At 38.5% G+C, this 15,341-nt stretch overlaps 1 protein-coding gene across 1 annotated transcript in view; it reads left to right on the top strand.

The window, feature by feature from the left end:
• The first annotated feature begins 1,586 nt into the window (after window positions 1-1,586).
• The window catches only part of LOC130933971 (uncharacterized), a 52,572-nt gene continuing 38,817 nt past the window's right edge, over window positions 1,587-15,341 (top strand). Inside the window, exon 1 of the mRNA XM_057863562.1 lies at window positions 1,587-1,708. Within this exon, the coding sequence (XP_057719545.1) occupies window positions 1,587-1,708 (122 nt within the window). The remainder of the gene's footprint in view (window positions 1,709-15,341) is intronic.

Raw genomic sequence — 15,341 nt, forward strand, 5'->3', positions numbered from 1 at the left:
CGTCATTTGCATCGCCAACTCATTCAAATCTGCCAGCTTGCTTTATCTTTTCTTTCCCCCAATCTTATTTCCTTCTCCCCTCTTCCTACTCCCTCCCTTGTTTCTCTTTTCCTACCCCCCATCTTCCACCACCATTATCAAGGTTTCTCTTCTCTCTTCTTCCCTCTTTACTTTTTCATTCTTCTTTTTATTTTCATGTTTCCTTTTTCTTTCTCTTCTACTTTCCCTAACCATGTTTTCTTTTTCTTTTCCTATCCTTCCTATTGGTGTTGGAATTTTATTTGGGTCATTATTTTTACATGTTGGTTATGGATTGTTTGGGATTTGTTTAAACCATTATATATTATTTTTATGGGGTTACTTGCATGTTCTAATTAATATTTTCCATACCTTATTTAACATGCATGCTATGTGTTTGTGAAAATGCCCATATGGAATTTTGCACATTTTTTAGATTTCTTTTAAATCTACTACTCTATATGCCTGCTTTTCACAAAACCCCTTTTCTATTTTATTACTTATATATAATTGTTTTTACAAACATCTTATTAATTTGAACAACTTGGTAATCTAATTTGGACATTGAATGCTTGATCTATACTACTCGTGCCCTTTGCCAGCATGCCAATAAACACCTTGCATTCAATTTTTCCTCACATGCACTTGCTATATTTCCATTGTTGATTTGCCACGTGTAGTGATGACCATGTGTCCACATCATTATCCATACCTGTGCATTGATTACCACCTTTCCTATTCTTTTCCTTGATATAACCCTTGAATGCTAATGTCTTTCCTCGCTTCCTTTCAGGATGGCCACCAAGAAAGGTAAAGAGAAAGCTACCCCCAAATCCACAGCAAGAAAAGGAACGAAAAGAATATTAGTGGCAGAGCCTTCTTCAACTGCAGTCAACCCCTCAACAAAAAGAATTAAAAGGATTATAAAGGTTGATGAAAAGGAGAGAGCCTTCCTAGCAAAGGACACTGCACGATTTTCGAATCGCTACTATGAGCAGATGTTTCCTATTCTGGCAGCTCAGAATTACAACAATAAACACCTTCTCATCCTTCCGCCTCGTATTGCCGACTTTGTTGAGCCGCAAATTGCACAAAGATATTGGGGATTTCTACAGAGACAGCCACGACAGGTCAATCTTTCTTGGGTAGTTGAGTTCTACTCCAACTTCCACTTGCCGACCCTGCAGCCTGTTTATATACGTCAGAAGCAAGTCCCCATTACAGAAGAGGCCATTCAGTGAGCCTTAGATCTTCCCCCTGCTCCAGAAGGATTGGACGCTTTTCAGAAAGCCACAATCAAGCGCCAGGCGTACACCTTTGACTGGGACGCTGTTCTCAGAGTTATCGCTCAACCTGGCAGCAAATGGATCTTCGGATACCATCGTTCCCGTCCTAAGAGAATCTCGGCTTCCGCACTTACCTTAGAGGCTCACGTATGGGCATAGAGTATGTCCCATTACGTCTTCCCGAGCACTCATGAGTCCTCCTTTACCGCAGACATGGCCGTTCTACTATGGTGCATCCTCACAGACCAGCCTCTAAATTTATCGAGACATATCCCGAATGCTATGGAACACGTGCAGATCACGAGAAACCTACCTTTCTCCGCCTTGGTCTCTGATCTTGTCTCAGCAGCCAAAGTTTCTTACAGAGCTGGAGACACTAAAGCCATACTTCCACGGGATGATCAGTACGTCCCTAACAGGAGATATCTCAGGCCACTACTTGCCACTACCAGTCAGTCCACAGAGGATGCTGCAGCTCCTCCACCATCTACTAGTTAGCTGCTGCATCAAATACTGAAGCGGTTGGACCAACAAGACAAGAAAGCAAAGCTCCGAGAGCGCCGAAACCACCGCCGTTTCAAATACCTCAAGGAGCTACTCACATGCAATCACAGACCTGACGACGACCCAGGCACTCCGGATTCCACTTCCTTCACCAGCACATGGAGCCATGACGGTCCCGACTGTGGAGACACTGCCACCAGTCCACCATTATTCCTGATAGATGGCACCGAGGACGGTGTAAAGCTTTAAGTGTGGGGAGGTTGGTCAGTACCTGACTTTCGGAGGTAATTTCTCTTCCCTAAACACCAATAAATTAGGATATTTAGTTAGTTTTTCTTTTGTAGAATAGGATAAATTACATAGTAATAGATTAGTTGCATGCATGTTCTACTTGATTGAAAAGACAATAAGTTTCTTCTAAGACTCTATTTTTGGAACAAAAAATTTCACTAATTTTAATTAAGACCTTTTTGTTAAATTTGCTTGAAGTTGTATTTGGAACATGATTTTTGAGCTAAAGAACACACAACCTGTGAGATTTGAGCCTTTATGCATGGTTACATTATTTAACCATAATTGTTTTATTCTTGTGTGTTTACTTCTCTATGATTGTAATCTATATTTTGTTCCATCCTTATCTCCAATGTTTAATATATTTATATGCTGCATATGATTGAGGTCATTAATTGTTAGCTCACTTATCCAAATTAAGCCTACCCTTTCAATTACCTTTGTTAGCCACTTTGAGCCTTTAAATCCCATTTGTTCTGTGATTTACCACATTACTAGCCTTAAGCGAAAAAAACAATTATATACCCCCAATTTGAATCTTTGGTTAGCTTAAGATAGAATTGTGTGTGCTAATTAAGTATGGGAAATTGTGGGAACAAAAGATAATAAGGGAATGTGTCATGATAAGATAATGGGAATTTGGACACCTACTCATGCGAAACTATAAGAATCAAAAATCTATGTACATTGATAAGCTATGTCTATTTTTATGTTAAAAAAAACCAAAAATATTCAATAAATAAATAAGGGGACAAAATTACCCCAATGCTGAGTTAAGAATTCAAAGATCAATGCATGTATGATAAAATTAAAATAAAAAAGCTGATACATGAGTATGGAATGTGAAAGAGAATTCTGGGTAGCTAGGTACGAACTCCAAAGTTATATAAAATATATATAGGTTATGTTAAAGTTTGGGTTGATTAAAGATTCAATTTATAAGCTCACTTAACCATATATGTATCCTTACCTTTACCTTAGCCCTATTACAACCTTGAAAAGACCTCATGATGTTGCATTAGTATATTAAATGTTGTTGATTGGTTAGGAGAAGAACAAAAATTAGGGAGCATGATTAGAGAATGATAGAGTGATTACCCTATACACTAGAGAGACTAGAGTATACATACATCATCAGTGAGGGTTCAATGCTTAAAATTCTATGTTCCCTGCTTTCATGAGCTACCTTCTTGCATTTTTATCTATTCTTACTATATGAGAATTGATTTAGTGGAACTTGATTTGTGATTGTTTTGAAGAGCTTATTTACTCTTGATCAAGTAGACAAGAATCATATAGTTGCATTCACATATATAGGTTGCATTGCATTGCATAAGTTTTTACATGATCCTACTCATTTATTTTATCTACTTCAACTAAGCATGAGGACATGCTAATGTTTAAGTGTGGGGAGGTTGATAAACCACTATTTTACGGTTTATAATGTGTTTAATTGTGTGGTTTTATCATGATCTTTACCCACCTATTCATATAATTAGCATGCATTTATATTTCCTTCCTAAAATTATTACATGATTGAAAACTTACTTCCTAGAGACTTTTAATTAGGTATTTTAACTCTCATTTATTCCATTCGATGCCGTGATCTGTATGTTAAGTGTTTCAAGCTTTATAGGGCATGAATGAGTGGAGATTGCAAAGGAAGCATGCAAAAATGGAAGGAACACAAAGAATTGAGGAGATAACCAACGAGAAGTCACGCGGTCGCATGACTGACGTGACCGCGCGAGTTGGAAGAAATAACAGTAACGCGTTCGCATGCCTGACGCAACCGCGCGGATTGGAAGCTGCATGAACGACGCGAATGCATGGACAACGTACACGCGTGATACGAGAAACGCCGAGTGACGCGAACGCGTGGATGACGCGGCCGCGTGACGTGCGCAATTAGCAGAATTTTAGAAGTCCCTGGCAGAGTTTCTGGGCCGGATTTCAACCCAATTTTTGGCCCAGAAACATAGATTAGAGCCAGGAAACATGCAGAGACAGAGCAGAACATTCATTCGGCATAATTTTTAGTTTCTAGATCTAAAATTGCTCCTCCCCCAGGGTTTTACTCACTTGAACATTCATAGTTAGGATTTTGAAGGTTTTGGCTTTAGCTTTTGAGAAAAGTCTACCTCTAGTACCAGTTACTATAGTCTGTTATTTACTTTTCATTTATTCTTCCATATTCTTAATTCTCCTAGAGTTGACATTGGATTATTTTCATGAGTTATTAATATAGACTATTTTTATTTTCAATTAATCCCTTTCATTATTATTCATCATGTCTTATTTTATTTTCCCCATTAATTATGTGAAGTTTATAATTATGATGAGTGAGTAGTCCCATAACTTGATTGGGAGATGATTGAAAGGAACCTTTGAGTTGAATCACTCAAGAGAGAAATTATAATTGGGTTATTTGTTGGATCATCCTCTAATCATTGACACTAGTCATCTTAGCCTAGTTTCACTAGTCTTTTTCTTTGTTTTCATTAGGTTTTATGCACTTTCTTGCATTATAAGTAAGTAATTTGGAATGGAAATGCATGACTTCTTTGAATCAAACAACCACCACTTAATTGATGCTAAATCATGAGGTTTGGGCTAAAATTAATTGGTTTTTAATGATTTATAAACCTTGTGAATTTGGTGATACTTTGATTGGTTGTTTTGATTAATTGTAGGTGAAGAAAAGAAGAAAACAAGAAAGCGTGGCTTAAGAAGTGTGGCTCAAGGAAAAGAAAAGTGTGGCAAAGAACATGAGGAAGTATGGCACATAAAATGAGGGAAGCCACAATGCTCTCCCCAAGAGCTCAGTGCTCTCCAAAGGAGCACAACAATGAACCAAGGAAGCAATGTCTCAATGCTCTGCTCACCTTGTGAGCTGAGCACAATTTGAAGGCAAGAAATAAGAAAAGGAAAAACAATGCTCAGCTCACCAAGGGAGCATTATCGGGCATTCATCCAAATAAATTCAAGGAAATTGTTTGCCAAGTACCTCCTCCAAGATTTGAACCCATGACCAACGGGGGGGTGGGGGAGCGCTAATCACAAGGAAAATAAGCCAAGAATTGGCCAAATGCCACCACCAGGATTCGAACTCAGCACCTAGAGGAAGTAAGGATCAAATGCGCTACATGGAACCCAAGGAAATGGCACAGCGCATGCTTCCTTCAAGTTTCGAACCAAGGACCTCCCTTGGAAGCTCCAATGCTCAGCTCACTTGGAGAGCTGAGCGCTACTCATGGTGCACCACACACAAGCGTGACACGGGCCAGGGAAATAGAGCGCTCATCATGACAAGGCAAGGAGCACATGGCGCGCACAAGACATGCACCAAGTCACCAATGCTCAGCTCATCTTGTGAGCTGAGCATTCCCCTGATGCCTTCCCCAGCATAGCACGCTAGCAAGGATCCCCACACAAAGCCTCAATGCTCAGCTCCCCACTTGAGCTGAGCATCCTCCTGGAAGCAAATTCTTCATGGGCTGAAAATAAAAATCCAATTAAATTCAAATCTTCACCAAATTAAAAGCCCATCCAAATTCCAAAATCCAAGAATAGAAAGTGTATAAATAGGAGCTAGTTTGATATAATTAGGACCTCTAGAATCACTTTTGAATTTTCTTTTAACTTTCATTTTCATTTTTAAGCTTTTACTTTTGGAATTGAGATCTTAGAGAATTGGGAAGGAGAATTGATCTCTCTTCTTCCTTGTTCTTTCTTGAGCACTCTTTACTTTTTATTTTGGATCTTGGGTGAAGAATTGAAGAACTTCTGTTTCAATCTCACCTTGAGATCCCTTGCTTTAATTTTCTGCATAATTGAATTTCAATTTCCATTTACTGCTTCATCTTCTACTCTTTCTACAATTTACTTTCCTTTATTTCTTTTGCAATTGTTCTTGGTGAATTAAGGAAGGATTTGAGATCTAGGCTTGCTATCTAGTCTCTTCCACTCCTGAGATCTTCAACCTCTTTTAAATTGTTGCAAATTAAGCATTGCTCACTTTCTGTTTTTAATTCTTTAAAGCATTTTACTCTTCTGTTTGAGATCCACTTCAATTCAATTAATCTTTTTCTTTTCTGCTTGTTGCAATTTACTTCTTCTTGTTTAATTTCTGCAATCCCAGTTCCCAATCCCTTTTATAATTCAAGCAATTTACATTTCTTGCACTTTAAGTTTCAGCCATTTATATTTCTTATAATCTAAGTTTCTGCACTTTATATTGCTTGCACTTTAAGATTCAGCTTCTTTACTTTCTTTGCTCTTTAATTTACTGCAATTCTTCCCTTCTCCTTTACATTTCAAGCAATTTAGCTTCCGTTAATCACAAACACTCAACCAATACTTGATTCGCTTGACTAAATCAACCACTAAACTAAAATTGCTCAATCCTTCAATCCCTGTGGGATCGACCTCACTCATGTGAGTTATTATTACTTGATGCGACCCGGTACACTTGCCGATGAGTTTCGTGTTGGATCGTTTTCCACAACATCAAGTTTTTGGCGCCGTTGCCGGGGATTGTTTAGATTGACAATGATTAAGTGAAGTGGAGATCTAGATCAAGCATTTTCTTCTTTTTTTTTACTAACATACTAACTATTTGAAGATTTGCCTCTATTAACACACTAATTGTTTGAAATTTTGTCTCAACTAACTGCACTCAATTTTCAAAAAGTATCACTGTGTGTTCCTTGTATTGGTTTGCATGTCACAGGAAAGAAGAGAGGTTCCAAATTCTGAGGGTCAAGACGAATAGACTATTAGAAGGTTGAGAAGTCAGTGGGAAGGCTATTATTGGAGAAGAAGTTTCTACGGAAGAAGAATATAATGATATGAAGCCACAACTCATTACACTAATCAAGAACAATTGTTCCTATGGCGAAAATCCATTGGAGGATCCTAAACAGCACATATCCACTTTTCTGAAGACCTGTGGTGCTGTCAAACCCGATGGTATAGATCAAGACACCTATAAGCTCTTGTTATTCCCCTTCTCACTAAGGGATGAAGCTGAACAATGGCTTGAAACCTTTTCCCAAGGAAGTATCACTAGTTGGGACAATTTAGTTACCAAGTTTCTAGCCAAATTCTCCTCATCCCAACAGATCATCAAGCTGAAAGAGGGGGGTACATCCATTCACACAAGGAGAAGAAGAACCACTCTTCAAGGCATGGGAAAGATACAAGAAAGCAAATGACAAAGTGGGTTTCCAAGCTTTCTATGAAGGATTAACCCCAGAAACAAGAAAAGCGGTGGACTACTTCTCAGATGGCCTACTCAAAGTGACAACAACTACCCAAGGAACTGCAAATTTCAATGACAAAGGAGTCAACAACCAATACTCATTTGAGAAACCACAGAATGCAATTTCAGAAAAAGAAGTGACGAATCTTGAAGGAATGAATGCAGTCATGAACCTGAACAAACAAATGCACCATCAAGCCCAGCAACACATGGAGCTGAGAGCTAAAAAAGTTGATTGCCTGCGTTCTGTTGCAGTGAATGCACAATTTCCACCATGGAGGCCCCATTCTTATTTGAGAATGGGGGAGTATCAACATCAAGAGTAAAGAGGTTTCAACCAGGGCAAATCCATGACCACAAACAACCAACGTCACTCATCCAATAATGCCAATCAATACCAACACTCACAAAATATGCATTCCCAGCCTCATAACAACTCACAAAATCACTAGAACACCTCTGCAACACCCACATCTTATCCGCACAATACCTATGCAATTCCTTCACAAGATTTCCCACATTAACCAGTTCATCTCATACATTTACAACTTTTTTCAAAGAATCCTGGACTTGGAAATGATGATAGAGAAACTCATGGAAGTTCAAGCCCATGAGACCAAAAACCATATGGATGTACATAAGAAGCTTGGAGAACACATACTGCTATTGGCCCAGCATTTTTCAAAAATAACCAAGAAGGAGGAAATCCCTCTCAACATCATTGAAGACAAACCAAATAACAACGAAAATGCTGCAAAAAGGGAAGAATGGAAAAAGATCACAGATGAAAGTAAGAAAACCTTGGACAAAGAAAGTACCAGCCAAGAAAAACACAACAAGGAAGTCTTACAAGGAGAGACAGAGGATAAAATTAAAGAAGATCAGAAAATCCCTACTGAGAAATTTTTACTAGGGGATAAAGTACTGCTAGACATTCAAACCATGAAGGTGCCCCCACAGCTGTCTGATCACTATATTGTGACTAAAATCCTTCCACGGGAACTCATAGAGGTCATCAAAGAGGAAACCGGAAGGAAGTTCACGGTAAAGAAAGACAAGCTAAGGCACTGTGATCTTCAATTTCCATGATCAACAGAATGAAGGATGTCAAGCTAGTGACAATAAAAGAGCGCTTGTTGGGAGGCAACCCAACCTGAGGTAGTTTTCTTTTTATAGCTATTTCAATAAAAAGGTTAATTAGCTTTATCTATATTGAAAAAAGCTAAGTTTGGTGTTGCACACCAAAACAATAGAAGGGAGAATGAAGGATTCTAAGTTTGGTGTTCCACCAAAATCCCATCATAAAACATATTCTCACCTCCTGCATAATGCTAGCTTTGAGCATTTAGATAAACTAGTTAACTATTTTGCTGTTTCCAAGTCATTAGTTTATTGCTTTTGAAAAAGAAAAAGATTTCACAAATAATTTGTTGCATGAGAAACATTGGCAAGGAACTAAGTTTGGTGTTCACACACCAAAGTAAGTTCAGAAGCCACACATAAGCTTTGAAGATCAATCGGATACCTAAAGTGGTTGAAAAGCAAGCAACATTTGAGGAGTATGCAGGAAAATAGCCAAACATTTACATCCTGACTCACAAGGAGCAAACAAAAGGAAGAATGAAAAGCTGTAGCCCAACAGGTTGTATTTATACTTGATCCTTGTTATTGTGTAATGAATTAATTTAAAGACTCCTTTATGTCTAGCTGGAATGATCATTTAGTTGCAAATGGAAGTACACGCTAGAGAGAACTATCTGCATAATTTCTGCCTAAAAACTATCTGCATAATAATTGTCATCCTTCACTAATTTGAGTACTTTGTTTTGTTTTTCCTTGCTGTTTGAACAAAAGAGAGATGTTTGATTTAGAAAAGTAATTGTTCAATGTTGCAAAAGTTAGAATGAAAGTTAGTGGTGGTATATGTTTGATTTAATTGCTAGCTCATAGAATAAATGCTGCAGAATGATTTGTTACTTGAAGCCTAAGCTAGTTTGCTGCTATGATCCTTCAATTAATGAAAGTCCCTTGAAAATAAATCAAAACAAAAAGAAAAAGAAGAAGAAAAGCCAAAAGTTGGCAAAGAAATAAGGCTAGACACCAATAGCTTGGACCCTAGGACATATGCCTGTGGTGTTTGTGTACTAGGATATGCTTGGACAAAAGGAGTATTTTAAAACTTGGCAACTTAAATCAACTGATTTGGGATTGTCAACTAAAAGTCCACAATAAAGAGCAACCTAGCTACAAAACATTTAGTTATCCAAAGAGATGCTAGGCATCAATGATCCTAGGAAGAAAGAGTGAGCCATGTGTCTCCTCCAAGATTTGAACCCATGACCAAAGGGGGGTGGGGGAGCGCTAATCACAAGGAAAATAAGCCAAGAATTGGCCAAATGCCACAACCAGGATTCGAACTCAGCACCTAAAGGAAGTAAGGATCAAAGGCGCTACATGGACCCCAAGGAAATGGCACAGCGCATGCTTCCCTCAAGTTTCAAACCAAGGACCTCCCTTGGAAGCTCCAATGCTCAGCTCACTTGGAGAGCTGAGCGCTACTCATGGTGCACCACACACAAGCGTGACACGGGCCAGGGAAATGGAGCGCGCATCATGACAAGGGAAGGAGCACAAGCCGCGCACAAGACATGCACCAAGGCACCAATGCTCAGCTCATCTTGTGAGTTGAGCATTCCCCTGATGCCTTCCCCAGCATAGCACGCTACGCAAGGATCCCCACACAAAGCCTCAATGGTCAACTCCCCATTTGAGCTGAGCATCCTCCTGGAAACAAATTCTTCATGGGCTGAAAATAAAAATCCAATTAAATTCAAATCTTCACCAAATTAAAAGTCCATCCAAATTCCAAAATCCAAGAATAGAAAGTGTATAAATAGGAGCTAGTTTGATGTAATTAGGACCTCTAGAATCACTTTTGAATTTTCTTTTAACTTTCATTTTCATTTTTAAGCTTTTACTTTTGGAATTGAGATCTTAGAGAATTAGGAAGGAGAATTGATCTCTCTTCTTCCTTGTTCTTGCTTGAGCACTCTTTACTTTTTATTTTGGATCTTGGGTGAAGAATTGAAGAACTTCTGTTTCAATCTCACCTTGAGATCCCTTGCTTTAATTTTTTGCATAATTGAATTTCAATTTCCATTTACTGCTTCATCTTCTACTCTTTCTACAATTTACTTTCCTTTATTTCTTTTGCAATTGTTCTTGGTGGATCAAGGAAGGATTTGAGATCTAGACTTGCTATCTAGTCTCCTCCACTCCTGAGATCTTCAACCTCTTTTAAATTGCTGCAAATTAAGCATTGCTCACTTTCTGTTTTTAATTCTTCAAAGCATTTCACTCTTCTGTTTGAGATCCACTTCAATTCAATTCATCTTTTGCTTTTCTGCTTGTTGCAATTTACCTCTTCTTGTTTAATTTCTGCAATACCAGTTCCCAATCCCTTTTATAATTCAAGCAATTTACATTTCTTGCACTTTAAGTTTCAGCCATTTATATTTCTTGCAATCTATGTTTTTGCACTTTATATTGCTTGCACTTTAAGATTCAGCTTCTTGACTTTCTTTGCTCTTTAATTTACTGCAATTCTTCCCTTCTCCTTTACATTTCAAGCAATTTAGCTTCCGTTAATCACAAACACTCAACCAATACTTGATTCGCTTGACTAAATCAACCACTAAACTAAAATTGCTCAATCCTTCAATCCCTGTGGGATCGACCTCACTCATGTGAGTTATTATTACTTGATGCGACCCGGTACACTTGTCGGTGAGTTTCGTGTTGGATCATTTTCCACAACATCAGTGTGTAGAAACTCCACTGTTGAAAATACATAAGTGATAGAGGTTGATGAGCGGATAATTTATACGCTTTTTGGCATTGTTTTTAGTATGTTTTTAGTATGATCTAGTTAGTTTTTAGTATATTTTTATTAGTTTTTAGTTAAAATTCACTTTTCTGGACTTTACTATGAGTTTGTGTGTTTTTCTGTGATTTCAGGTATTTTCTGGCTGAAATTGAGGGACCTGAGCAAAAATCTGATTCAGAGACTGAAAAGGACTGCAGATGCTGTTGGATTCTGACCTCCCTGCACTCGAAGTGGATTTTCTGGAGCTACAGAAGCCCAATTGGCGCGCTCTCAACGGCGTTGGAAAGTAGACATCCTAGGCTTTCCAGCAATATATGATAGTTCATACTTTGCCCAAGATTTGATGGCCCAAACCGGCGTTCAAAGTCACCTTCAGATTTCCCAGCGTTAAACGCCGGAACTGGCACCTAAATGGGAGTTAAACGCCCAAACTGGCATAAAAGCTGGTGTTTAACTCCAAGAAGAGTGTCTACACGAAAAATTCTTCATTGCTCAGCCCAAGCACACACCAAGTGGGCCCGGAAGTGGATTTTTATGTCATTTACTCATCTCTGTACACCCTAGGCTACTAGTTTTCTATATATAGGACCTTTTACTATTGTATTTTCATCTTGGTTCTTCTGGTTCCCTCTTTGGGACCGAAACCAATGATCACTCTTGTTCTTATGTATTTTCAACGGTGGAGTTTCTACATACCATAGATTAAGGTGTGGAGCTCTGCTGTACCTCGAGTATTAATGCAATTACTATTGTTCTTCTATTCAATTCCGCTTGTTCTTTGTCCAAGATATCACTTGTTCTTCAACTTGATGAATGTGATGATCCGTGACACTCATCATCATTCTCACTCATGAACAAAGTGACTGACAACCACTCTTGTTCTACAAGCGTACGAGGCTCTAGTGAATATCTCTTGGATTCCTGATACACGATGCATGGTTGATCGCCTGACAACCGAGTGCTCGCCTGACAAACGAGCCAGCCATTCCGTGAGATCAGAGTCTTCGTGGTATAGGCGAGAACTGATGGCGGCATTCAGGAGAATCCGGAAGGTCTAACCTTGTCTGTGGTATTCTGAATAGGATTCAATGATTGAATGACTGTGACGTGCTTCAAACTCCTAGCAGGCGGGGCGTTAGTGACAGACGCAAAAGAATCACTGGATTCTATTCCGGCCTGACCGAGAACCGACAGCTGATTAGCCATATGCTGTGACAAGCATAGGAACATTTTCACTGAGAGGATGGGAGGTAGCCACTGACAACGGTGAAACCCTTGCATAAGCTTGCCATGGAAAGGAGTAAGAAGGATTGGATGAAGACAGTAGGAAAGCAGAGAGACGGAAGGGAAGGCATCTTCACACGCTTATCTGAAGCTCTCACCAATGATATACATAAGTATCTCTATCTTTATCTTTATGCTTTATTCATCATCTATACCCATTTGAGTCTGCCTGACTGAGATCTACAAGGTGACCATAGCTTGCTTCATACCAACAATCTCCGTGGGATCGACCCTTACTCGCGTAAGGTTTATTACTTGGACGACCCAGTGCACTTGCTGGTTAGTTGTGCGGAGTTGTGATAGAGAGTTGAGATTGCAATGAGCGTACCATGTTGATGGCGCCATTGATGATCACAATTTCGTGCACCAAGTTTTTGGCGCCGTTGCCGGGGATTGTTTTGTGTATGGACAACTGACGGTTCATCTTGTTGCTTAGATTAGGTATTTTTCTTCAGAGTTCTTAAGAATGAATTCTAGTGTTTCAAGGTGATGTTCTTATCATCACCAAAGCTGATTGATTATCATCAATTTAGCTATTGAATGCAATGTCCTGCTGAAGCTTGCCTATTCATGTCTAATTCCTTTAGACTGAAGCTTTAGACTAACATTGCATGATTCCTGGAATTCTCATTAAGAATTTTGATACCTTTATTTTCTTCTTCCACTAAATTTTCGAAAAAGCACAAAAAAAAAATTACAAAATCATAAAAACAAAAAATATTTTATGTTTCTTGTTTGAGTCTAGTGTCTAATCTTAAGTTTGGTGTCTTGCATGCCTTGTTTATTTGATCTTGGTTCTATTTTCAAGTCAATAGTACAGGGAACTGAAGATTCAGAACATGCAGCAGAGGAATTACACAGAAAAAGCTGGGCGTTCAAAACGCCCAGTGAAGAAGGACAGACTGGCGTTTAAACGCCAGCCAGGGTACCTGGTTGGGCGTTTAACGCCCAAAAAGGTAGCATTTTGGGCGTTAAACGCCAGAATGGATACCATTCTGGGCGTTTAACGCCAGGATGGCACAAGGGGGAGGATTTTGTTTTCAAAATCAAATTTTTTCAAGTTTTCAAAGTTTTTCCAAATCAAATCTTTTTCAAATCATATCTTTTCAATCAAATGTTTTCAAAATCAATTTCTTTCCTTTTTCAAAGATACTTACTAACAATTAATGATCTGATTGAACATTTTAAGTATGTTGCCTTTTCTGTTGAGAAAGGTTTAATGTTTGAATCATATCTTTTCTTGTTAGGCAAGTCATTAATTTTTAAAATCAAATCTTTTTAAATTGTTTTCAAAATCATATCTTTTCAATCATATCTTTTTAAAACCATAACTTTTCAATCATATCTTTTTAATCACATCTTTTTCAAAATAGTTTTCAAATCATATCTTTTTTATTTCTAATCTCAAAAATCTTTTTCAAAAATTTCTTGATCTCTTTCTCACTCTTAATTTTCGAAAATTAATTAATTTTTTTTAAAATGTTTTCAAAATATTTCACTTGATTTTCGAAAATTTCTTCCTCTCTTCCCACATCCTTCTATTTATGGAGTACCACTCCTTCTTAATGCACAATTCAAACTCTATCTGATCAAGTTCGAATTCTTCTACCTCTTTCTTCTGTTTTTCTTTTCCTCTGACACCTCAAGGAATCTCTATACTGTGACATAGAGGATTCCACATTTTCTTGTTCTCTTCTCTTTCATATGAGCAGGAACAAAGACAAAGGCATCCTTGTTGAAGCTGACCCTGAACCTGAAAGGACTTTGAAGCGAAAGCTAAGAGAAGCTAAGGCACAACTCTCTGTAGAGGACCTAACCGAATTCTTCAAAGAAGAAGGACCTATGGCAGCCGAAAACAACAACAATGCCAACAATGCAAGGAAGGTGCTGGGTGACTTTACTGCACCTACTCCCGATTTCTATGGGAGAAGCATCTCTATCCCTGCCATTGGAGCAAACAACTTTGAGCTTAAGCCTCAATTAGTTTCTCTAATGCAACAGAATTGCAAGTTCCATGGACTTCCATTGGAAGATCCTCATCAATTTTTAGCTGAATTCTTGCAAATCTGTGACACAGTCAAGACTAATGGGGTTGACCCTGAGGTCTACAGACTGATGCTATTCCCTTTTGCTGTAAGAGACAGAGCTAGAATATGGTTGGACTCTCAACCTAAGGAAAGCCTGGACTCTTGGGAAAAGCTAGTCAATGCCTTCTTGGCAAAGTTCTTTCCACCTCAAAAATTGAGTAAGCTTAGAGTGGAAGTCCAAACCTTCAGACAGAAGGAAGGAGAATCTCTCTATGAAGCTTGGGAAAGATACAAACAATTAATCAGAAAGTGTCCATCTGATATGCTTTCTGAATGGAGCATCATAGGTATTTTCTATGATGGTCTCTCTGAACTATCCAAGATGTCTTTGGATAGCTCTGCTGGAGGGTCTCTTCATCTGAAGAAGACGCCTGCAGAAGCTCAAGAGCTAATTGAAATGGTTGCAAATAACCAATTCATGTACACTTCTGAAAGGAATCCTGTGAACAATGGGACAAATCAAAAGAAAGGAGTTCTTGAGATTGATACTCTGAATGCCATTTTGGCTCAGAACAAGATATTGACCCAACAAGTCAATTTGATTTCTCAAAGTCTGTCTGGAATGCAAAATGCACCAAGCAGTACTAAGGATGCTTCATCTGAAGAAGAAGCTTATGATCCTGAGAACCCTTCAATGGAAGAGGTGAATTACCTAGGAGAACCCTATGGAAACACCTATAATTCTTCATGGAGAAATCACCCAAATTTCTCTTGGAAGAATC

This window comes from Arachis stenosperma, chromosome 6, assembly GCF_014773155.1.
Source record: "Arachis stenosperma cultivar V10309 chromosome 6, arast.V10309.gnm1.PFL2, whole genome shotgun sequence".
NCBI lineage: Eukaryota > Viridiplantae > Streptophyta > Magnoliopsida > Fabales > Fabaceae > Arachis > Arachis stenosperma.